Source organism: Hydractinia symbiolongicarpus, chromosome 12 (genome assembly GCF_029227915.1).
Source record: "Hydractinia symbiolongicarpus strain clone_291-10 chromosome 12, HSymV2.1, whole genome shotgun sequence".
In the NCBI taxonomy this organism is placed as follows: Eukaryota; Metazoa; Cnidaria; class Hydrozoa; order Anthoathecata; family Hydractiniidae; genus Hydractinia; species Hydractinia symbiolongicarpus.
Window position 1 is genome coordinate 19,043,325 of NC_079886.1, and position 23,426 is coordinate 19,066,750.

At 34.0% G+C, this 23,426-nt stretch overlaps 3 protein-coding genes across 3 annotated transcripts; 2 read left to right on the forward strand and 1 right to left on the reverse strand.

Moving 5' to 3' along the window:
• Window positions 1–547: 547 nt before the first annotated feature.
• LOC130622685 (actin-related protein 2/3 complex subunit 2-like) lies at window positions 548–11,251 on the forward strand. Its single transcript, XM_057438175.1, has 11 exons — window positions 548–707; window positions 6,958–6,992; window positions 7,103–7,161; window positions 7,829–7,882; window positions 7,961–8,006; window positions 8,358–8,408; window positions 8,834–9,063; window positions 9,243–9,369; window positions 9,975–10,075; window positions 10,225–10,325; window positions 10,897–11,251. Exons 1-11 carry the CDS (start codon window positions 646–648, stop codon window positions 10,919–10,921), a joined length of 891 nt encoding a protein of 296 aa, XP_057294158.1. The 5' UTR covers window positions 548–645; the 3' UTR covers window positions 10,922–11,251.
• A 2,785-nt stretch (window positions 11,252–14,036) lies between these two features.
• Window positions 14,037–15,267, reverse strand: LOC130622686 (pyridoxal phosphate phosphatase PHOSPHO2-like). Its single transcript, XM_057438176.1, has 2 exons — window positions 14,552–15,267; window positions 14,037–14,320 (listed from the first exon to the last, which is right to left on the reverse strand). The coding sequence occupies exons 1-2, from the start codon at window positions 15,057–15,059 to the stop codon at window positions 14,061–14,063; spliced, it is 768 nt and encodes a 255-aa protein (XP_057294159.1). The 5' UTR covers window positions 15,060–15,267; the 3' UTR covers window positions 14,037–14,060.
• Window positions 15,268–15,389: 122 nt separating this feature from the next.
• Window positions 15,390–22,364, forward strand: LOC130622683 (eIF5-mimic protein 1-like). The gene is made up of 10 exons (XM_057438174.1): window positions 15,390–15,494; window positions 16,835–16,900; window positions 18,396–18,478; window positions 19,014–19,268; window positions 19,418–19,663; window positions 20,042–20,128; window positions 20,580–20,663; window positions 20,979–21,044; window positions 21,244–21,463; window positions 22,032–22,364. Exons 2-10 carry the CDS (start codon window positions 16,840–16,842, stop codon window positions 22,190–22,192), a joined length of 1,263 nt encoding a protein of 420 aa, XP_057294157.1. The 5' UTR covers window positions 15,390–15,494; window positions 16,835–16,839; the 3' UTR covers window positions 22,193–22,364.
• The last annotated feature ends 1,062 nt before the right edge of the window (window positions 22,365–23,426 follow it).

Here is a 23,426-nt window from a genome sequence, read left to right on the forward strand (position 1 = left end):
CAACTGTTTCTCAATAAAAGTTGCGGAAGAAGCAAAATGCTAGCCACTTTAAGAGGGTGCTGATAAGCCGCAAACGCCCGAATATATAATGAACTGTGAATGTATTGAATAAAACGCGAAAGAATTAGTACAAACTTTGGGAAGAGTGCACAAGCAATCACACACGCCTACGCTATGTTTTTAGCTAGGTATATTATACATGCAAGCAAGATCAAACCATCAAGTAAATGTAGCAAATAAGTCATTTAGATGAAAAGTAAAACTTTTAATTTCATTAACTTCAACCTTAAAAGTCTTGCATAAATACAATCATACCTAGGTAACTAAACTGACAATGCGATAACAGCCTTGAAAAGAGCAGGCAATAACACAACACAAAATACCATGCGTTTTCACGAGTAACTAAGATCAAAATGTAAATAAAGTAATTGCCTTATTGATTAAGGAACTTTAAATTTAAATTAATTGTGACTATGACTTTTAGTTCAGCATTGTCTTGATTGTCCATGTCTGTACAATTAAAAGTAAAGGTCTAACTTAATAGTAATCGAGCGCATAAATTTGAACATTTCACTCCCATCACAAAATACAGTCGAAACTTAACTACCTGTGTTGTTGATCGCCTACATTCTTTTTTTTGCCACTATGATCCTGCTTGAAATCAACAACAATGTTGTAGAAGAAGCTTTAAGATCTCGATTTGCTGGGTAAGTAATTTAGATAGAGTACGAACACTGCTCATATTTTAATTTGATATTGTAAAACTATTGATATTTTAATAAACGAAAGAGGCAATTTTCTCTATCAGAATTATCTTGTTTAGGGTTTTTCGTCATAAAATATTAGGTTTTTCTTATTGTGCATGATGTATGCCTGGTTGGAGTAAAATTATGACAAAGAGATTTCAGCAAACAAACAAGCAAAACTTGGGTACAATTGATCTGAACGACATCGAGAACAACTATATAAGAAACAACTTTTTTTTATTATTATATATTTTGTGAATGAAAAATGCAGTTATCATTTCAAGAATTTCTTAAAGAAAACAAAATCAATAGAAATAGAAAGGGTTGCAGAGCAGTTGCAGGATCCCTTAGCTTTGTAAAAAATTAATTTTAGTGAGACAAACAAGTGCATATATCTGTCTTTTCTTGACATGGCATTTTTGTGCTCTATAAATGAAAGTGATAAATGTATTTAACACTCCCCCCCCCCCCCACAATGCAAAGAATACCTATTATCCTCAAAATAGCTATATACATACAGTACTGGAATCAGGACGCCTAACATCGTGAGCGTGTATCATGAGGGACATGAACGATCCGCAATCCTATCGTGACCATCACGATGAAAACGAAGAGCTTTGTGATAGTCGCGATGTATAAAAAATAACGATTATAGCGATCGTCACTATTAATCGTGATTGTCATGATGTATCGTGAATAAAATTAAAAATATTAAACAATAGATGTGTATACCTAATCTTGTGTCTTTGTTTTGTTTTTTTTTAAATTTAAAAATTCTTTTGCATCTTGTATTTTTATTAGAAATTAGATTTTTGAAGTAAGGTGACTCCAACCTATGCGCGAAGTAGATAGTAGTTTACCTTCTGTCGGTCAGCGAAATAAAAATAAATTATCCAGAATGTGTAAGTGGTTGGAACAACAACAAAATAAAAAATAACAACGGAGGAGGGTGTTACGACAAGCATATTTTTCTATGTATGTTTTGCTTGCATTAGCGAATGTTAAATTAGCGAATGTCCTATTTAATGAAAGTTCATGGAAAAATAAGAATGTATTGTCGGAACAACAAAAAAAAAATAATAATAAAATAACAACGGAGGAGGGTTTAACGACAACAGAAAGTTATTATTTTCCCATAAAACACAAAATTTATTTTAATAAAAAAGTTAAGTGTTCTTTTAATGTTTTTGCGCAGTCTTATAAGAAAATTAAAATTTAAGTGAGTTTCACGGACTATAGTTTAGTAGACAATATTTAAAGTCTTTCGCGACATTAAAATTTTTTATTTATAATCATAACGGAGGAGGTGCTACGACATGTGTATTTTACCTTGTTTTAATTATTTTTCTAATATCATTGAAAAAGATTTAATGATATTAATTATTTTTCCTAAATGATATTGACTAAGAAATTTAATATTTTAGCAAGCAACGTAATTTTAAACATATATTAATCATAACGAAGGAGGGTGTTACGACATTCATAATCTTTTTTTTGATGAGATGGGATAAGAAAATGTCTGTTTGTTGATATTTCTATTATTTTTTTATCGTGAAAGTTAGGGTTGGGCGGGCCCATAGGACAACTAAATAAGTTAGAGTCTAAAACAAGAAAAAAGCTTACGACAACGAAAATATTTTTGATTTAAAAACAAACAAAAAACAATTATTCATATTTAATTGTGTTATTCTCTCATGTCATTAAATACATGATTTGTATAATATTTAAAGATGCATCATGATATGGATCACGAAAGTCACAATGCATCGTGAAAGTCGACCCCACGATGGATCGCGACTTTCACAATGTTAAAAAATTTTACTATCGCGACAGCATCGTGAATCGTGCGTGACGCGCATGATACGTGATCCAAGATGTTAGGTGTCCTGGTTCCAGTACTGTATATACTCATTATTACCTGTTTGTTATAGATGCAAGATAATTGTTTTTTCTAGTCCTGGCCAGTATTTGAACCTGAATCTCTCATTTGCACGAGTGCCATAGCCATTAGACCAACAGGGTATAAATACAGCCCTTAACATTAGTATATTTTTACGTCGGCAATAAAACTGCCGACGTGAGATACAAGGCAACTGATTTGCTTTGGCATTTTTTTTTTTTGTAATGAAATTTTTCAGCTAGCAAAAACTTTCCTTATTCACCTTTTATTGGGGCTAGACCTTAATATATTGATCTCCCAAGCCAAGATCAAATGGAAATGGAGTACAAGTCCTATTGACATACCTTCCTAACGGTGAACTTCGTTAAGTTAATAATTCGCTGTGAACTGGCTTTTTTATATTTCAAGATGATGAACTCATTAGCTTAGGGCAACATCAAGTTGTATATCGCAGAAGTTGCTGGTGACATGTTTCGAAAATTTAACATGAAGCAAAACTGTACAGGAGACTCTATTGTTAGAGTCTTTGTAGGACATATCTCCTCACAAAACTGAGGGTAGGGCTGACTTATTGCCGGTTGTGTGGGAGAGAGAGCTTATTATTATTATTACGAATCGAATGGCACCACAGTATTTCTGTATCTTGAATAATTTTGGTTAGTCGTATTTTAGTTAGTCACATTTTACCTCAATAGGCCAGAATGCTAATGCAAATTTTAAGGGCTGTGAATATATATACCAAACTTTGCAAGTGCATATTATATATGTTTTTGAATTTACAGCACACATTTAACTTTTTTTGTGGATGTCAAAATTTTATTTTATTTATTATATATACTATATATATACGCGGGACCTGCCAATGAAATGCATTAAAATGCCTAACACAAGTAACTGTTTTACCTGGTGTTAAACACTTGGTGGAGCAATTAATGTGAATTGTAAACTGTGCCACGCATTCAGGTGAAGCGCTTTCATACAGTTATATATGCAATATATTGTGAATCAAGTGAAGTACACACACAACAATAAGGTGTTTTGGGTGTGATATGTATTTCAAAAAAAAAAAAAAAACTGTCCTGCAAATTTTGCTGAAATAAAAAAAAGAGTTTACATGTTGTGTCTGTCATTGTAAAAACAGTCAACCAGCCTTTTTTATTTTTCACAAAATGTTCTCAGTTAAACTTCAAAAATGAATTTTAATCCAGATGAGCGCTCAGTACAAGTAAACATTTAACATTCTAGGCTTAGTGTTTAGTACACGTATACTGTGTTGCACATCCATAAGTATTCTAACTACAGTTTTAATAACGACACTGTTACCCTGTACAATTTTATTTTGTGGAACAAGTTTGTAAAATTTTTTAAATAAAAACACAGTTTAGTTTATAACCCTGTTTAACCAAAAACAATCATGCAACATTGTTCTATTTTGTGGGAAAAGTACCTGTAAAAGATCAAAAATTAATTGTGTCACAAGGCTGAGCTCTTAGTATATACATATAAACCATGTTGCTTATCCCTGTAGGCGTAATACCTTTTCCAAATGAACCTTATTGCCACTTCCAGTTGAAATAATTATTTTGTAGAATAAGTTTTAGTAGTAAGATAGACAGTAAGATAAAATATCTTATTACAAACTGGATAGAAATTTCAAAAGATTAGCAATAAAATAGGCTAGCTAGCTGGATACCTAGCCAAAGCTATAGGCTTAAAGTAAAGTCTAAAATTGCCAGAGCCAATACATTTCTGTTATGGGGCATTCCTACAGAGTGAAATTATCTCACTCATTGTTACATATATAGCTGGCTAGCTAGCTAGCTAAAAAATCTGTCTTAATGATTTTTTCTATGCGAGCATGTAGCTAGCTAATTTTATTCTACCTTTGAGTTAGTATTGTTCTTTAATATATGCTAGCTAAATTGTAGTTTTATGCTAGATAAGTTGGTAGTTTTAGTATGCCAGCCTCACTTACACCTAATACCTATATACCCTTTCTTTGTTGTCTTGAAAACGCACTTCCATCAGTTCCAACGCTATGTATTTGAGAAAAGGTCATGTGATTATTAGTAAAAGTGACCTGTGAATCATGTGGGTAAAACTGTACCCTGACTGGAAATGCCATCTAGGAGATCTTTAAAAAAGCCCTCTATCATTGTTTTAACTCGCTTAATCAACCATTTACCGGATAATAACCAGATTAAACTACTGGGAAACCCAGTCCCCGAAAGTTAAGGAAAATTTAAAATTTTGATGTGTAGTGGGGAAATCCTATAACCCTCCACCGTACTTTATAATTTACTATTAATAAGGAAATGGGCTTCGCTTTGCTAGATAGATAGATAGATGTGCATATTTTACATGGCTAGCTTCACAAATATCGAGGGATATACCCTGTCTAATATTTCCAGGAGGCTTTGATGGGAGGGCTGGAGTATTTAATGCTTTCTTTGAGCTACGCAAACTCAATTAGGGTCAGCGCTTTGCCGGACAACTCCCTGCAACATCCAACGGTCCACACAGTGTGAATCTCCCCAATTTCTCTCACATGGCTTGGGTTAACCCAGGGCTATGGTAATATTTAATTGCCCATATTGAATCGACACCCTGGTCTCCTGCACAAAGTACAAGAGTGATCATTTACATTTTTTATACAAAATTGACAATTTATATGGGATTGAGAAAGCAAGTAAAAAGCAGTAATTTAAATGTGACACACAAGTCAATTTGTATAGAACTTTTTGAAAGCAACTAATCGACTTGTGTATCATCAGTTTTAAACAACGCCATATTTTGTTCAAAATCATCAAAACACAATCATGCTAATCTTTAACAAATGCTGCCAAGTCATCTATTTCCTCACAACCAATTGAACCTATTTTTACTTTTTTAAATGTGACAGCTGCCTTAATGTCATTCTTTAATTGAGGATGCCATTGTTTCTGGGGGAAAAATTAATTAAAAACATAAGTTACCTTAATTAGGGTAGTGTTTTAAGTAGTGGTTAGGGTAGCTGCTCACTGTGTACAAGGATGGCCAATGTTGTATGGTGCAATTCCTTTAGGATAATTGCCATATGCATAACACAACCAATTTTCATAGTTTAAGGTTTGCCTCATTTCTGTGTTACTTGGCAATTAGCAAGACAACTTAATAAGGAGAAAGCTATTGAAGTACCCCATGTATTTGATTAACCCCTGGGGAAGACCAGACACTCACCTTAATTATGATGTGAATTTTATTGAACATCAGTTTGGATTGTTTTAACACAGTCCACAATATCCCCCTCTCAAAAAAAACAAAACTAATCTCACTCAAGACCTAAATAGAGTAAACCCTTTACTTCTTAACAAAGAAAAAAATTACTGGCTTTGTGGCCTAATGAAACAAATTTGTTTACTCATTTTTCATTCTTTATATGGAGGCCATTATATTGTTAGTCTTAAAGCCACAAAACTACAAACCACTGAGATGTGTAATTTCAAAAAGAAGAATTGTAAACTCGCCTGCTTGCAGTGAAGCTTGACCGTTTAGAAAGGATTCATATGAGAATAGTTAAGTGGATGTGTTAAAAGCTAAGAAAAAGGCTAGGTATACATAGCATTAAAAATGTTATTGAGATAAGAAAATTGAGTTGGTGGGCACTTGGAAAGAATGGGTAAGAAAGTGGAGAGACTTATTAGTTCCTTGGGCAAAGCCTAGAAGTAGACCAGGAAAGACTTGGCAGGAGGTAATAAGGACAGACTTGATGCATAGAAATTTGAGTTTAGATCTAACACAGTCTAGTTTAGATTGGAAGAGGGTTATTAATATACCCTGTCCAACCCTTGCTAGCATGAAAAACGGACGTTAAGCGTAAGAATAATAATTAATGACAGTGGTGCTCTAAATTTGAGTTCCCCAAAATATTGTATTCATTTTACCAATACAAAAAACATCAGACAAAAAAGCACCAATTTTGTTTCTTAAAATCCTACAGGAATTCAAAATTATAGAATTTATGTCAATATTGATTCAGCTTATGCCTTATGGTGAAATGCCTTGAAAATGTTTTGGATTTTTCAGTGGAGTGTTTGCCCCCAACCCCCCATTCCCCCTCCCCCTAAATAAATTGATTTTACACAGGCCAAATTACTTTATTGTTTATATATGTGTCACTCTACCATTTCTGACACAAAAAATGCCATAATTAGATGATTTTGGTCAGAAATTATCGAATTTAATTCATGTCAAAATTATTCACCTGGACAAAAAAATCGTTTAATGTTCTTTTCTTTTACCACAATAAAGGATTCCTTTTTTTATTTTCAGGGGTAAAGCTGATGCAATTGACATTAAAGTAGCAGGTATGAAGTTTGAAGAAATTCTACATCTATAATGCGAGAGAAGTATTTGTTCTCTTAAAAAATAAAAAAGGTAAAATAAGAATTTTAAGGTTTTTGTCATTTTTGTTTAGATTTTGATGGTTGTATATTTCATGTTGGAAATCCAGATAATGATAGGACAAAAATCATTGTAAGCACTTTTTCTATAAATAAAAACATTGTGCTTTCGGATTGCCTGTTATTATACTACTCTTAGGGTGGCTACTAATCATGGAGAGCTATTTTTTACATATAATACATTAAAACCAAAGTTTTCATAAATTGCTCTAGGAATACCTGAAACGAATAACTTTGTTTAGGACTTGAAAAGTTATATGGTGATCGATGATTTTTTGGTTTTTGACTAGAAAACTGTTTTTTCACATTTTCATTTTTTTGATTGACTGTTAATAAGTTTATATTAGTTTAACACACACTGCCGAATGTCTTAACAATTACTAAGCATAACAACTTGATTTATCCGATATCAGTCGAACTGAATAATAAAACAGCTCTCAGTAGAATTTAATAATAAAACACCTCGGAAAACATGGATTTTTGTCAAGAAATAGTGAGAAGAATTCAACAACGATTGAAAACTCTGAAAATCAAATTATTTTATTGAAAACCAATTGCCTTAGGATGGAATATATGTCCTGTTACAAAGTTTATTAACCCCGAGGATCATATCGGTTTGAGGAGATCATGTTTCATTTTAAATCATTAAATGGCATTTATAAAATTTTCTATGCTATGTTTTTTTAAATCGAAAAACTAGCTAGAGCGTTATGTATACTGAAGACTGTTGGTAATTTTAGGTGAGCATATCATTGAAGTTTTACAAAGAGTTACAGAAACATGGTGCAGACGAGGTATTGTATGATATGTAATAGATAGGCTTATGGAGTTAGTGTTTGTATAGTTTTTATATCCTCTTCCTCTTTTGCTAGTTAATTAAGCGTATATATGGTGATTATCTCACAACTGCAGAGAACGGTAAGAAAAGTTGCTTAACCCACTTTGTTAATTAAAACACCAAACGGCTTCATGCCTTCAAATTCGATAGTGCACACCGCACATTCACAGAAATAAAAAGAAACTTGTGTGACTTTCTCGACATATTCACCTATAGACAAAGCTGCAAAAAGTTTTTATCTGACACCTAATTTTGAATATTAATAAATTGGTCATAGTTCTGCTATTATTAAATTTTGAACCTTAACATTTTGGAATTTTTTCTTTACTCTCGGCACCTGTCCCATTCTTACAGAAATTAGCTCGTAGTGATAAACGTTTTAATTGATATAGTTAGACAATCCTTGTGGCTTATACTAAGTGTTTTTATAGGTTATGATATCACCCTGGTAATTGATCTAGAAAAACTGCCAACAGATAAAGGTATGTTATGCTTTAAGGCCTTTACATGAAGTTTTATTTTGGGGTGACATTTCGGACTCATGTATAGTCATAATAAATGTTTACATGCCTTCAGGCGAAATAAATATCATTTGGGTGTTATTTCATTTTGGTCTAAAGGACAAAAATGAAATTTCATTTCGCCCTTAAAATATTCATGTAAAAACGATTTACTTGAAATGAAACTATTTTTGAGGATGTTTAAAAACTAATTTATTTTATGGTATTGATACAGAAATTTCTTACCTTATTCTCAGTAAGATTACCTCCCGCTTACCTCCCGCGTTTAAAACAACTTGGTTTCTTAATGAGAGGTTGAAAAGATGCCTATGAATGTTTTTTAAGGAAAGGGACAAGCTCTAATCTTGCAATCGCATCTTGATTTTTCCTTGTCCGTTTGTTTTTAGAAGCCTTGATTAAGAAAATTGGCTTGTTAAAGCGAAACTGTTTCGCTTCAGTTTTCGAAAGTTATTTCGATCTTCTTGAGAAGCAACAGGATAGTAAGGAAACGGCTGTGATTCACTACCGTGATGACGAAACTATGTACGTGGAAGCTAAAGCAGATCGTGTCACTGTCATATTCAGCACTGTTTTCAAAGATGATGACGATGTTATCATTGGAAAAGTATTTATGCAGGTGTCATTGTGTGGATACGTGTTTTTATTTTGTTTTTATCTTGTATGTATGATGCAGGAAAAGCCACATTCGGGATAAACGTTTGATTTGATTGTCAGATATAGGTCTTGATTTTTGTCTGGCGTTTCGTTTAAAACACATCGTGGGTCTTTAAGTATCTTTATTGATTTTTTTACCAGGAATTTAAAGAAGGTCGTCGTGCAAGCCAAACAGCACCACAAGTATTGTTTAGCCATAAAGACCCACCAAGAGAATTGGAGGGAACAGACGCTGCACGTGGAGATAATATTGGATACATCACCTTCGGTATGATCACATTGTGTGCTAAATGTCGTTTCATATTCTGGCCAGATGTCCACATATTACAATAGTGCCATGTTAAGCGGTGCCATGATAAGTTGGCCCTTTTTTAGTTTATCTATTAGGCTAGAAATTTCGCTTAATTAAGCAGGATTATGGGAAATAGTTTTTTTCGCGCGTATACTTATTTCGCAAAATTTGGCCTAAATAACCGCCTGTCACGCACAAAACTATAACGGTTTTTTCCAGTGTTTCCAAAAGCCCTGTTAACTGGAAAAGAATTTTCCTGTGTTTCAGGTATTTTCTTTCCTAAAGTAGTTTATTCTGAACTAAGAAGCGTGGTGTTGAGTATAGTGTGCCACTTTAAGAAAGGGAAGTGTTTTGCGGAAGAAACTTTTTCGGTTCCACAAAAATTTCCAACTATTTTTTTAACATTTTGTTTTGTAGTAGCAACATTCTCAGAAACCATTTCGCTGAAAAAAGACATTCGCGGTGTACGATTGAGCTTACGTTTTGCGGGAATAAACTTTTCCAAAAATCGCGAAAACTGCTCCGCAAACACTTCCTTCCCTTTCACGTTCTTTGTTCTGCTCACACAATTGGTGTTATAGTTTTGGAGAAAAGACACACTAATCCGAAAGCTCGTGAAAATACCATCAACTTAATTCATACATTCCGAAACTATTTACACTATCATATCAAATGTTCAAAGGTACGTGTACAAATTTATCTTAAATACGTATTTCTTTCCCTCATGCAGAATTGAGAAGTGACATCTGCTATATACTACTGCCGTGTCCTTACTGCTGCTATAAGCATCCTAAAATCAGTTGTCATTTTCGAATAAACTGTGTGTCTTAGGCTTACCTTCACTCAAGAATGAGAGCGAAGACAGCTGACTTCATCAAGGTATTGAATCGTGCTCGACCTGAGCCTAAAACTACTGAAAAGAAAACAATGAGGTGAGTAAGAAAAAATAACTTACCAAAATCTTCTAGTGTCCCCTTTTACACCACTCCTACTTTTTGTACCCCTCTTTATAAGAGTAAGTAGGATGTCCATTCAACATTACCCTCTTATGTTCCTGATATCACTCCTATTTTCCAGCTACTTTGGGACGGTACAGATATTCTAATTAAGCTTCGACTACCCTGAAAACGTAAATTTGATACAGCCTATTGATAGGTTAGACTGTAAAAATGTCAATGCTTGATTCTATCAAAACAGATCTGAAGTTAAATCCTTGGGAATATCTTTATAAATATAAATAATTCTGACTGACTATTTAAAGCTAAAATTCCTGACATTTTTCATGACATAACATAGAACTTACCGATATTCCTGAGTTTTTGCCAAGAAATTTGAAATTGTTTCGAATTTCCAATTTCTCAGACAGAGTGAACACCTTGGTGTGAGAAGGGGAAGCGAAAAAAACAAACAAAGAGTCTTACATTAGTTCTCTCTTATAAAAATAAAATGTCTCGTATCCAGTTTATTATTATCGTTTGAAATCTTTTTTTTCTTTTTTTTTAGTGGTCGCACATTCACACGGCAGTAAAAAGATACACCCGAAGATAAAATTTACCTTCAACAAAATTGACAAGAACTGTCTTGATGAATTTTATAAATACGTTATTATTGAAAATCATTTTTGTAAATTAAATTTTGAATCCTTTGAGCTATGTGAAGCAAAAATCCTAACACTTTTTCCTAACAAATGTTTTCCAGTCAAGTTTTATACCTCTGTGGAAGTTTTGTTTCTTTTATATCTCCAGTCACAATATTTGTTAATTTTTCATTATTTTGTTTCTCGTTGTTTGTGATAAGTTTATTTGTAACAGCAGCATCTTAACATACTATAAAAACTTTTTTCTATATAAAGCTCCAATGAATTGCAAATTTTTTCTTATTACGACGTGGGTCATTTGATGTATGTCTTTCAGTCATTTCAGTGTACAACTTCTGTGTGAAAAAAGCTGCTAAACGAAATTCGCGTTGCACAAAGTATTCACGAGCAAACGCAAAAATTAGGACAAAGTTTAAAACTTTCATTTCGTCATCTCAAACTTTTTTATGTATTTTCACGTTTGGAAACGAAGTAACGTCTTTGGGATGATATCCTTCACGTCAACCTCTTTCAGGCCATCCAAATATAAAAAGCATAACAAGTCCTGGGACGAGGTTGTCTTCAGGTGTCTTCAGTTCACTAAAATAAAGGTGCCAACACGTCTTGTATCCGTTGAAATAGAGACCCCAACACGTCTTATATCCATTGAAATAGAGATACCAACACGCCCTGTATCCGTTGAAATGGCGATACCAACCAAGTCCCATTTTCCATTCTCCTCGAATAGAGTTACTGTCCTAGTTTTGTTGGTTGTCAACCTCGTCCCCTGGGCATCTTCTGACCCCGCGACGGCGATACGAACGTGTCCAATTTATTGTTTAGAAACAACAAAAGGTCTCCTGAAAACAATAAACGTTCGTAGCAATTTGTACCGTAGGGTGAGTTAAGCAGTAAAACGAAGTCAGTAATTAGTTTATTATCCATATTCAATGCTTGAACACAGTTTGTTGCACTTTCATTAGATTCCTAGAGAGAAGAATAAGGTTTTCCTGGCATGGAAAAACTGGATAAAATCTTTGATGAGCTACAAAGCGTTTTATATAGTAAGGTTTTTCCACTTTTACTTAAGTACATACGAACCAGTGATTACAATAGTCATTTTAACCATTTTATTTGCAGAAAAAAAAAAGATAAAGTACATTTATATTTAATATAGGTTAGTAGTACCCTGTTATCAGACTTAAGCAATTAGAAAAAAAATGTATGGCCTAAAATTTATCGAATACGTTATTAAATTTTAGCCGACTTGAATAAAACTGATAAAGTGTATGAATACATTAGAAATTATTCAAGTTGTAAGTCAAATTTTTGTGTGCCACTTGGTCACTTGTGTGTCCACACACAAAAAAATCGTCTTTGTGTAATATATAGTGAGATGAATTGATTATAAAGGGAAACACTTACGTTTAAAATCTATAGAACAAACTAAAGAGAAAAACGAATGCATTTTTAGGATAATATTTACATGTTTACTTTGATACAATGTTCTTTTAGAGAGAATACACGTGGAGATAGTGGCTTTCATGTTCGGTATGCGGTTCTTCGTAGAGAAGACACAATTAAGAAACACCTAAAACATGACATCGAATTATCATCTCTGTCCAAGCGTAGTACATGTACATGCCGAGGATGCAAAAGAAACGTTTTATTCCACAAACAGAAACTAATTGAACATATAAGTAACCGCCACAAAGTAGATACTCATACAGAAACTTTAACGTTCCACTCTCAAAACGAGTTTCAGCTTGGAAAGAAAAAGAAGAACTATCCAACCATGTGTACTTTTCAAAACAAAGAGGAGACTCTGCGAATCGTTAAAACATGCGTATTATGTATGTCAGAACGATGGTCAGTTAAAGCCACATCGAAAATCCAAAGAACCTTTCCGAAAATTCCTGATACAGCTCCTCCGCCATTTTACTACGAACAACTTCCTCCTCCTGTTCGTCACAGACTCGCCTTCTTGTTAAAAATTTTTGTATGGCGCAATAATTATGTAACATATCCGCGCCGATAAGGTTTCATATCGGACCAGCCTCCTCCAGGGCCATGTTCGTATCGCCGTCCCGGGGTCAGAAAAGATACAAGATGCCCTGGGGACGAGGTTGGTTGGTTGTGAAGCAACTAGCTCTTAATTAAGAATTTGAATCGCTTCGAACATAACAGTTTGTAGGTCACTAAACGTTATAATTTGCTCTGTAATCGTTGCCTTCATTACTCGTTTTACTTACTTCACCAAAGATTCTGTGACACTATTAAACGATAAACCATCTGCAGGAGAAAACATCCACTCTGTAATATATTGGAAACTAGATTGCTGAATTGAAAACTGACTTATACCTTGTAGCTACACAAGCTGGAAACCTGAATTGCTCTAAATCTTTCGCGGCCACCCTTGTACACTAGAAAATCACCGCAATATTTAAGGAAAATCATCTGTCGAGTAGTCGTGGCTTTCATCGACACAAACTGCTCTTGATACCATACATGTCATTATCCAAACATAGCACTAGAGTACTTGTACTCGCTTCTCTTGCAGTACGTTAAAAGTAATTTCAATAGTGTTGGGAATTTGTTTCGTGATATCTTTGCCCTCCAGGTCTCCAGTCGCTGTTTTTATCCAATCTTTCTGAACCCCGTTTAATAACCTTTTTCATTTGTCGAAACAATAGTCGCGTTGTTTATCTCTTGTTCCCCGTTGTTTCTCTCCCAAATCGTGGCAGTTCTCTGTGTGCCATTTCAATAGTGCTAATCAGGTTTAAAATACTTTCCCCATAGCGTGATGTTGTGATCGTGATGTTGTGATGTTATTGTAATATTTGCAACCTTTACCTTCTACTATGAAAGTCATTTTCAGTATTTTTTAACAGATTTTTCCTGTCAGCAGCGTTATAAATTTCCCGATACTCCTTTTTATTTCTGTTTACTAAAGAGAGTTAAATAGTCAACTTTGAGCGTTTTAGCTGACAGTTGTCATATTTCTTAAATTATGGAGGGGTATTAAAATGACACAGGGTGCAAAAAGTTTTAAAGAGAACTACAGAGATGTATGCACGATAAGAGATCGTGTTTACATGAAAAGTTTATTGAAAAAATCAGCTACATCATGACCATTTTTCCAAACGACATGATTAGCTTTCAAGTTCTTTCCATTGTCTTTTAAAATTCTTTTGTGCAAGGAATAATCACTTCTTGCTAAAACGTAGTCGTCTTTGGACAAAGTTAACGCAGCACAGAAATCAGCAGTTCCATCTCCAACGTAGACAATGCTTTTGTAAGATTCGCCCTTTCTCCAATCCATTCTTTCCTTATGCGTTTCTACACACACACCTTAAAATAATAACAAGTTAAAAGCAATAAACCAACACGATCTTAAATAATAAGGGGGTAGCGTCAAAGTTTTTTTTCAAACTACTTGGCTAATTAATGTTGTTTAAATTGTGCATGATAATTTTTCCGGATTTCATCCAGTCGGACAAAAAAAGCCTCATCGTGGCTTTAGATTTTATGATTTAATAGCAGTAGAAATAAAAAAGAAAAAATCAAACAAAACACACTTACCTTTACAAAAATCAATGGGACACAACTCACACATCGTATGTGGCACATCATAGGGCCTTATAAATAACTGTTCGTTTGTCCACTCAGATTCGTAGGTATATATAGTGTCAAACAAGCTACTCATATTGAATTCCCTTAGCAAAACATCGATAAAATAAGAGTTTGAATGTGATACCATGACCAGTTCAAGATTTTCTTTTTTACCTTTTAAAACATTTATTGCGTTAAGCATACCATCCAAAAGAGGTATGGTTTTGATGATATTATCTACATCCTGTTTGGAGAAGTTATTCTCATGTAATTCTTTCAACGTAAATGACATCGATTCAGCCCACCCCACTGTATTTGTGAACCAGTTTTTGGCTGAAACGCATTTCCCAACTAATGATTGTGCTCTTATTATTTCTTGGTCTGTATTTTTTGAGATAAGTGTATTATCAAAATCAAATATAATTAAATATTTTTGTTTGCCCTTATCATCAGAAGTCTGCTTCTTCTTGGTATCCATAACACAGGTGCCTAGCCCGAGAGCAATGAAATATGTGTTAACAAACAGCCAGGCCGCGAACGATATTTTACAAAATATCGTAACTTTGATACCATTATGAAAAGAAGAAAGTAAACAAAATCAAAGTTGATTTAAATCCACTGCCGTTTTTATTTATCTAAGTAAATGAAGTATTAATATAAAGAGATTGCAAGGCTTTAAATACAGATTGGCTTTATATGTTCTTCTTTTATATTAACATAATATTTAAACCCAGAATACTATTTTTTTATATACAAATTACCTTTGCTTTCGAGGGTTTTACTAGTGCCCATGCCTCTGTAACTAAATTTGCCAATTTTGCCATACTTTCCGTGTTGAACCTTTCATTTCAAAATATTCAATTTTAAATCTTGTGGTGCTGAGAACACTACCAGATAACAAGTACACATTAAGGTACATTTCGTTCGCCATTACTAGATTTAATAACGCCGTTAACCCCCTGGACAGTTCTAGGACGTTATTTAAACATTGCCATGGTTAGAAAGTTAGATGTGCATATTTTGCATGGCTAGCCTCACAAATATCGAGGCTAACACTGTCTATTATTTCCAGGAGGGGCAATGGCTTAGATGGGGTGTGCTAAAAAATTTAATGCTTGTTTGAAACTACACATAACCAATTAGGTCCTTGCTCTGCCAGACAAATCCCTGCAAAGTGGAAAGTTATATAACCACTAAGCTATGGGTTTTTTGCCTGTCTTTGTCCTTTTAAATCAATAAATTAAGAAAACGAACTCTTTGTGATTATATTGTTATTGTTATATTATTTTTGAAGCATGTTGTTAAGGGGGGTTTTCATAAAGCAAATTGTGAATGACCAATTCTGCAGCGAATAGCTGCAAAATATCTTTTTAATTTCTACGAAAAACAAAAAAAAACATGGCAAATTTTAAATATTTACTGAATGTAAAACAAGGCAGTTATTGTGCATTCTCTCCAGTGTATAATGAGTTTTCAAACAACACTAAAAATTGTTCTGATTAGTTAAAATTTTACAGTGAAATATAGTATGATTCGTCATATGCAAATAAAGTATGCAACCAATCCAGTTGTGTAAACAGGGTTGAGGAATAATTACACAAGACCAAGGTGATGCCTAGTGTGTATAAGGAAATTCCTTGGCACATAACCCACAATTAAAAAATTTCTTTGAGGTTTAATGATAATTTGATAACAAAACCAACCAAGGTATAGTGAAAAATCTATAAAACAATTGTCTCTTTTCTTTTTGCCACTTTTTGTATGCTTTACTATAAAAAATTTAGCAAATGCTATCTAGACGTGTGATGCTATCTGGAAGCTTACTAAACTATCATGTTCAAGAAATGATAAACTTTCCACGTATGAATACTGAACAGACAAACTGAAATAATATCTTCAATAACATTTGTCTTGTTCTTTACTGAATGTTTTAAACATTAAAAATTATTAAAGCTTGGTTAAAAATGGCAGCAAAAGGAAATAAATGATCCCTGGTTCCACAAACAAAAACAAAAATTTTGCCTATTGCAGTGAATACAATGTACTACGAAGCAGCCTTTCGCTTCGTTCAGTTTTAAAATGTAACCCAACAGTATATACTTGTTATAGGTTACTTTCTACGACAAAGCAATGTGTTTTTGCACTTTTACACCACTGAGGGGTTCTGTAAATTGAATTAAAAAAAAGTAGCTGCGCTTTGTTGTTTTGTGGAATTCCCTGCATTGTGTTTGCAAATATTTTGTTTTTATATAGACTGCATGAGTCAGAAAACCCAAAAACCAACACTTACTGGACAGCGGATCAAAACCCGCAAAAGGGGTAAGTGTCAATTTAGTTACATATTTACAGAAATATATGGATTTTGAAAACTTTAAATTTATATACCTCAAATGAATGCTCTTATTTTTATTCTTCTTATGGCTGATATTGTAATCTAAATAAGGCTTTGATCAGTTTGTTGCACTATTTACAGTCTTTTTCAGGAATATTTGAGTAGGTGTGCGATGATTCGCACGTGTAAATCAAGTAACGCGTGCGATGTAAAACGCATGTGCAAAGAATGGTACACATGCGTTACGGGCTCTGCGGTTATTTTTGTTGCGCATTAATTTTGCGGTAGAAAATTGGGGGACGTTTTAAATCGTAAACCCCAAACACGATGATCGAGTAGACACTGGTATAGCGACTCTCTCAATCTTAACTTCCTTTTCTACATGTCCGAAATAGTATGCATGATTATACTGTCATTTTTATATTTACTGTTTATTTTTCAGGTCATCACAAGCAAATAGGCAAAAATATGCTTTGTGTTCAAATTAAAAAAAATCATTATCCACGTGGCTTAAATAAAACTTCAAAATTCGTTCAGAAAGTTCAGCTACACCTTAACAAAATCTTTACAGAAAAAAAATTACACTGCACGTGGGTTTCGTTTTTACAGGCATAAAGAAAAAATCCATTATGTTGGGACCTGCTATGGTTTCCAATTGTTTTGTCAAATAAAGAAATTATCTACAATTAAATCCATGAAATGTCTATTCCGCCTGTAAGTGCAGTTTTGCAGACTTGCTTCATCCGTGCTCCGTCGACGTTCACCTCCGCATTAATTAAGAACCGCATGGCTGCATTTCTTGGTAAGACCTGGTTACCAAGGACGAAGGGGCCAGGCAAAAGAGATTTATGTCTACGTAGTTCTTTTAACTAAGCCAGGAGTCGGTGAATTAACTAGGATGGTCAGGTTGGCTATGAATAGGCTTGTTTGTGGATTAAAAGGACCAGGACTATTCAATAATTTCTGAGATCTAAAAGTGTCGAACCAATACGAAAATATATCGGTCGTTTTGTCTGTCGAGTCTCCCAAAATTATTTTGAGGGCTGCCATCTCACGCTACAAATTGGATTTTATAGGTTGATTTTGAAAACTCAATATTTATTTTTCAGGCGTGCGATTAATCACATGCCTAAAACCATTTAGGCATGTGCCAAGGCGTGCGCGTGCGATCGCACGCCTCTCCTGAAAAAGACTGTATTTAGGAATATTATACTTGTATAAGCTGCTTAAGTGACTCTAAGTGAAAATTAGGATTCCTAAACAAATTTTTGTATTTTTTACATGAACATACAATTCTATCAATGTATATAGATTGAATTGCCAAGATGACCTCTTGAAACTTTGATGACAACCGTATAACTATAACTTTAGTTTAGGTGGAACTTCACAGAACATCATGCATCTTTGGCATTACTGCTGTAACAATGTAAATATTAGATTTACATTATACGCATATTACATTTAATTCAATTTCTTTCTTAGATGAAAAAGAAAAGTATGATCCAACGAATTTTCGTGACCAAATTGTAGCTGGATTAAACGAAGCAAGCTCTGATTTGGAACAGGTAATCTTTAAAGTAAAATAAATGACTCCGGGACAATGACAAATTGTGTTATATAAAAATGGTTTTCATTGTTTGTTAATAGGTATAATCTTTGATCACTAGACTGACATAAGCAAAAATTGACATGTTAATCTAGCAGGCCACTTTTTATTGTAAAAATAACCTGTCTCTGAGAGTCTCTGTCGAGAGTAACGACAAAATAAGTCCATTTGCAAAGTATAATCTTTTGACAGTAATTTACCATACCAGCCGATATGGTGTAGTGGTAGACGACTTGTAATCATAAGGTTTCTGGTTCGAGTCCCCACTCCGGCGCACTTTAAATGCAGTGTTGTGTTTTGTTGGCTTGTGTGGCAGGCAAGCAAGTTAGAGCAATGCTATACATATCTCTGGCGGTAATGTAACATAGTTACAGTCGGAGGGGAGAAAGAGCCAACCGTTAGGATTGAATCCCAAGGCCTTTAAAACTTCCCGTTACTTACTTACTTACTTACCAGCTGCTTTGACTTTCAATGTTCTTTTGTGTTATTACCAGGCCTCAAAATTCCTTATACAAGCTGGAAGTAAATTGGATTACCGTCGCTATGCAGAAGCTTTGTTTGATATCCTTATAACTGGAGGGATTTTAGCACCAGGAGGTACGATCTTAACTGATAACAATGCAGCCAAGTTATGTATCTTCAACACTGACGAAGATCTGGACAGCATGCGTAACATTACGCATATGTTTGAAAGGATGATTCGTCAGTACAAGTACTTGGAGAGATCTCTAGATGACGAAATGAAGAAGGTATAAATTATGGATGATTACATATTTTTATTTTGTCGTTTTCTCCTTTCTGTCCAGACAAAAAATCAAGCTTTGCTCTAATACTAATTTTTAATAAGGTCATTGTTTTTGTCTTCCTAGGTAAATCAATGTGTATTTATTTCTTTTAGGTTGTTATGTTTATGAAAGGATTTTCTGATATCCAACGAACACGTCTGACAATTGCAACCTACTTGATGATTTCTAGTGGATTGGTTCCTCCGACATGTTTGTCGAAGATTATGAATGAGCATCTTATTAAAGATGGAATCGCTTTAGAATTTGCAAGATGTTTTTTTGCCACATGGCTAAAAGAAAAAGATTTCCAAAGTTTAATAAGTAATTTAAAAAAAGCTGAACTGGACGGAAAGTTGCTTGTACGTTTATTATATTATTTTTTTAGGAAGTTTATTTTATTGGTATTTAGTACACCTTCCTGTAAATCAACTCTGAAAAAAAACATTAACCCTTAAAAATTGGATTAATTGTAAAATATCTTATTTTTTCTCAGGGATTTCTTTTAATAGTAATTCTTAATACTTGTACCTGCCCATTAATTTCCAGGACAAAATTATATCCACCATAAAACAGCTTTTTCGTTTGTAATTTCTGAAATTTCATCATAATTTGACTCTTGCTTCATCGTATGCAAACTACATGATGCCTACTTGTTCATGTTGGAGGGTACTTTTCACAAAACCTACAGAAATTTATACTGAATTATTACAATGCTTGACTGTTTTGGTTACTTTCAGGAGTTGTTTCCTGTGCATAAAAGATCTATTGAAGCGTTTGAAACATATTTTAACGAGGCTGGTTTGACACCTGTTGTTGAATTCCAAGTAAGTCAATACCTGTTTTTATCTAGATTGCATAACAATGGTTTGCTTTCTCAAATACAATTTATTTTGTGAGCATAGGGTGTATTGGCCTACTAAATGTTTATTCCGTTTTCACAGAATAATAGCATCTTTTGGCGACCTTTAAATTTTCAAACGCATCCAAATGTAGGATATGAATATGTATGTAGGATTGCTGTTCTGATCTATGTTTCAAAAGGTTTCTTATGCTCTCATAGTTCAGGCTGGAATTATACTTCCATTTTATGCTTGATTTGAGGAGATTTGCCACACTCGGGATGCATACGAAGGCTATGATTATAAAAAAGAGTATACTAGTCAAAGGTTTCTATACGTGAATTAGAAAGTAATTAATAAGATCACCCTATAATAGATTTTTGTTGTTTGTTGCGTTTGTGTTTTCAAATAATCATTTCCATGCTAACGTTTATAGAGAAACCAATACACCAGGACTGCCACGAAAGAGCTGAAACAAAAATTGAAGAAACTGTTCGAAAATGATGTCAGTGCGAAAGAGGTAAGAGTGGCTATAATTCCTTAATATACAATGTGAGAAGAACAGTTGTTGAATATCAACTCATTTTTGATCACTTTCACACGCGATAGCGAAGTGACCTATGAATTAGGGTCCTTCCATCTGTCCGTACGTCCAGTTTTTCTCTGGATCTGCTCATTAGAAAGTGGCATGTTTCAATTTTTTTTAAAAAAATTCATAATAGCTCCGTTTTAAGATTAAACCTCAATTTAAAAGCAAAACAGAACAAAAATTTCCTTTCTTTCAGACATCTACGAAACCATTGTGGCTATACGTGTATTTATTTTTTTGTTTTAGTTGATCACTGTTACGAAGGAATGCACAGAAAAACACAACTTAAAAGATACCGAAGTCTGCTTATTAGTATGTGGTGTTGTTTTTCTTCTTTCGTCAATTATTTTGTACAACAAGCCTTTAACCTGTGAAATATTCCAGTTCTCCCGCGGCAAGTCACAGATATCATCTTTGGCTGAAGGACAGATAACGCGTATTATAGTATAGATCATTAAGATTTGACCATCCAACAACTTGCTTTTATTATTACTGTCATTTTTTTCTTTAGCTTTGGTCTTCTATTATGAAAGCTGTAGAATGGAACAAAAAAGAGGACCTTCTTGCTGACCAAGCATTACGTCACTTGAGAACATACGCCTTAGCATTGCAAACATTCGCCAGCAGTCCGAAAATTGAGTTGATCTTGCTGCAAAAGATACAGGAATACTGTTACGACAATATGAACTTCATGAAGCTCTTTCAAAAAATTGTGATGATGCTGTATAAAAGTAAGAATGTCTATACACCTTCTATACACCCTGCATACACCCTATATACACCCTGCCTGCATCCTGTATTCATCCTGCAAACAACCTGTATAAAAGTAAGAATGTCTATATACCTTCCATACACCCTGCATACACCCTATATACACCCTGCCTGCATCCTGTATTCATCCTGCAAACAACCTGTATACACCCTGGATGCACCCACTTCAAGGTGTCTTCAAACACTTCAGGTTTTAAGACCTGTGGTGATAGACCAACACTTACCTTACCACAGTCATGAAAAATCCAGAATTGTTCTAGAATTCATAGAATTTTTGCTAGAATTGATTTGGGAGGTAATCTGATTGAGTTAAATTTTGCAAATGGAATTTTAAATTCTTTTTTCTGCTGAAAATTTGGCATGTTTATCCATTTTATATGTTTTGTCCTGAACTCGTTCTTAAATCTGACACATTTGTGTTAGAAAAAAAAAGGAAAATGCCCTGAAATGTCTTAAAATTTGAACTGTGATTTTCTGTGATCACCATGTAAACTTTAAATGTATCGTTTCTATTTTGTTGATATTTAGCCGACGTTCTTGGTGAAGATGCTATTATTCAGTGGTATAAAACTGAACACACGCCGAAAGGGAAAAGCGTGTTTTTAAACCAAATGGAAAAAATGGTTACGTGGTTACAGAACGCTGAAGAAGAGTCATCAGAAGAAGAGGATGAAGAAGAAGGCGAATAAATATCAAATATGATATACGAATATTGATGGACTGTCTCATATTGCGCCCTTATTATACTGACATTTCATACATTTTTCGTATATATATTTTTATTTAAAATTTTTATGTCTTTCGTGTAATTTGTTAGTGTCGTCATGTGCATGGGAAACAATAAAAGTTACAGGTTTTTAAGTCCTTTCTCTTTTATTGCCATCTATCAGGGTTTTCCCCTCTGTCGGAAAGGCAGGAACTATCAGGAATCTTTAAAATGTAGTCAAAATGTTGCAAGTTCTTCACCATTTCAGAAAATGTCAGGAATTTTTGGTTTAAATCGGGCAATCCGAATTATTTTCATTTTCTAAATATTGACAAGGATTACATTTCAGAGATATTTTTAGATATGTAGTTTGGTCCAAATGTAGGGGTGTTTTGGGAATTTCGTCAAGAAGTACCTGGAAAATAATGAGTTCATACTGAGTGAATCTTGTCTACAATTCTGTTCTAAATTTTTTTTCTTGAAAACGGTGGGCATTGACAAACAATAACAATAACTTGTTGCAGTAACTTGTTGCAAAGCTGTGTTTACATTTACGAGAAGATGCAGTAACTTGTTGCAAACCTGTGTTTACATTCACGAGAAGATGCAGTAACTTGTTGCAAACCTGTGTTTACATTCACGAGAAGATGCAGTAACTTGTTGCAAAGCTGTGTTTACATTCACGAGAAGATGCAGTAACTTGTTGCAAAGCTGTGTTTACATTCACGAGAAGATGCAGTAACTTGTTGTAAAGCTGTGTTTACATTCACGAGAAGATGTTTTACATAAACGGTCGGTAATTATTAATATTGGATAGACACCAGTCTATCCAATATTAATAATTACCGACCGTTCATGTAAAAAAACATCTCGTGAATGTAAACACAGCTACACAGAAGAGTAAGAACTACATGCGTAATGTCAGGTTTATGCAAAGTGGGAATAAACCGAAACTGAGTAACTGTTCATTACTGTAAATTTCCGATTAAGCGCCCCCTCTCGAATTAAGCGCCCCCTCTCGAATAAGCGCCTCTCTCAACCTAAACCAACTATTCACACGATATGCTATTCAGATGTTAAGCAAAATTGTTTATCTACTGATTCAAGCAATAAATATATGTTCCTATTGCAAAATGTTTTGCACGAGTGGCTAAGTTTAGAAACGCACGCACTTGGACTAGGGCACTCGTTCACAGTTGCCGTTTCAAAAAATAAAG

What these genes read in the sequence shown, in the direction of transcription:
- LOC130622686 (XM_057438176.1), bottom strand. Translation starts at nt 15,059, where the DNA reads ATGGATACCAAGAAGAAGCAGACTTCTGATGATAAGGGCAAACAAAAA. An exon ending in TCCCATTGATTTTTGTAAAG is followed by an intron (nt 14,321 to 14,551) that starts GTAAGTGTGTTT and finishes TATTATTTTAAG; the next exon opens with GTGTGTGTGTAGAAACGCAT.
- LOC130622685 (XM_057438175.1), top strand. Translation starts at nt 646, where the DNA reads ATGATCCTGCTTGAAATCAACAACAATGTTGTAGAAGAAGCTTTAAGA. An exon ending in ATCATATCAAATGTTCAAAG is followed by an intron (nt 10,076 to 10,224) that starts GTACGTGTACAA and finishes TGTGTGTCTTAG; the next exon opens with GCTTACCTTCACTCAAGAAT. An exon ending in ACTGAAAAGAAAACAATGAG is followed by an intron (nt 10,326 to 10,896) that starts GTGAGTAAGAAA and finishes CTTTTTTTTTAG; the next exon opens with TGGTCGCACATTCACACGGC.
- LOC130622683 (XM_057438174.1), top strand. Translation starts at nt 16,840, where the DNA reads ATGAGTCAGAAAACCCAAAAACCAACACTTACTGGACAGCGGATCAAA. An exon ending in CAAGCTCTGATTTGGAACAG is followed by an intron (nt 18,479 to 19,013) that starts GTAATCTTTAAA and finishes TGTTATTACCAG; the next exon opens with GCCTCAAAATTCCTTATACA. An exon ending in TAGATGACGAAATGAAGAAG is followed by an intron (nt 19,269 to 19,417) that starts GTATAAATTATG and finishes TATTTCTTTTAG; the next exon opens with GTTGTTATGTTTATGAAAGG.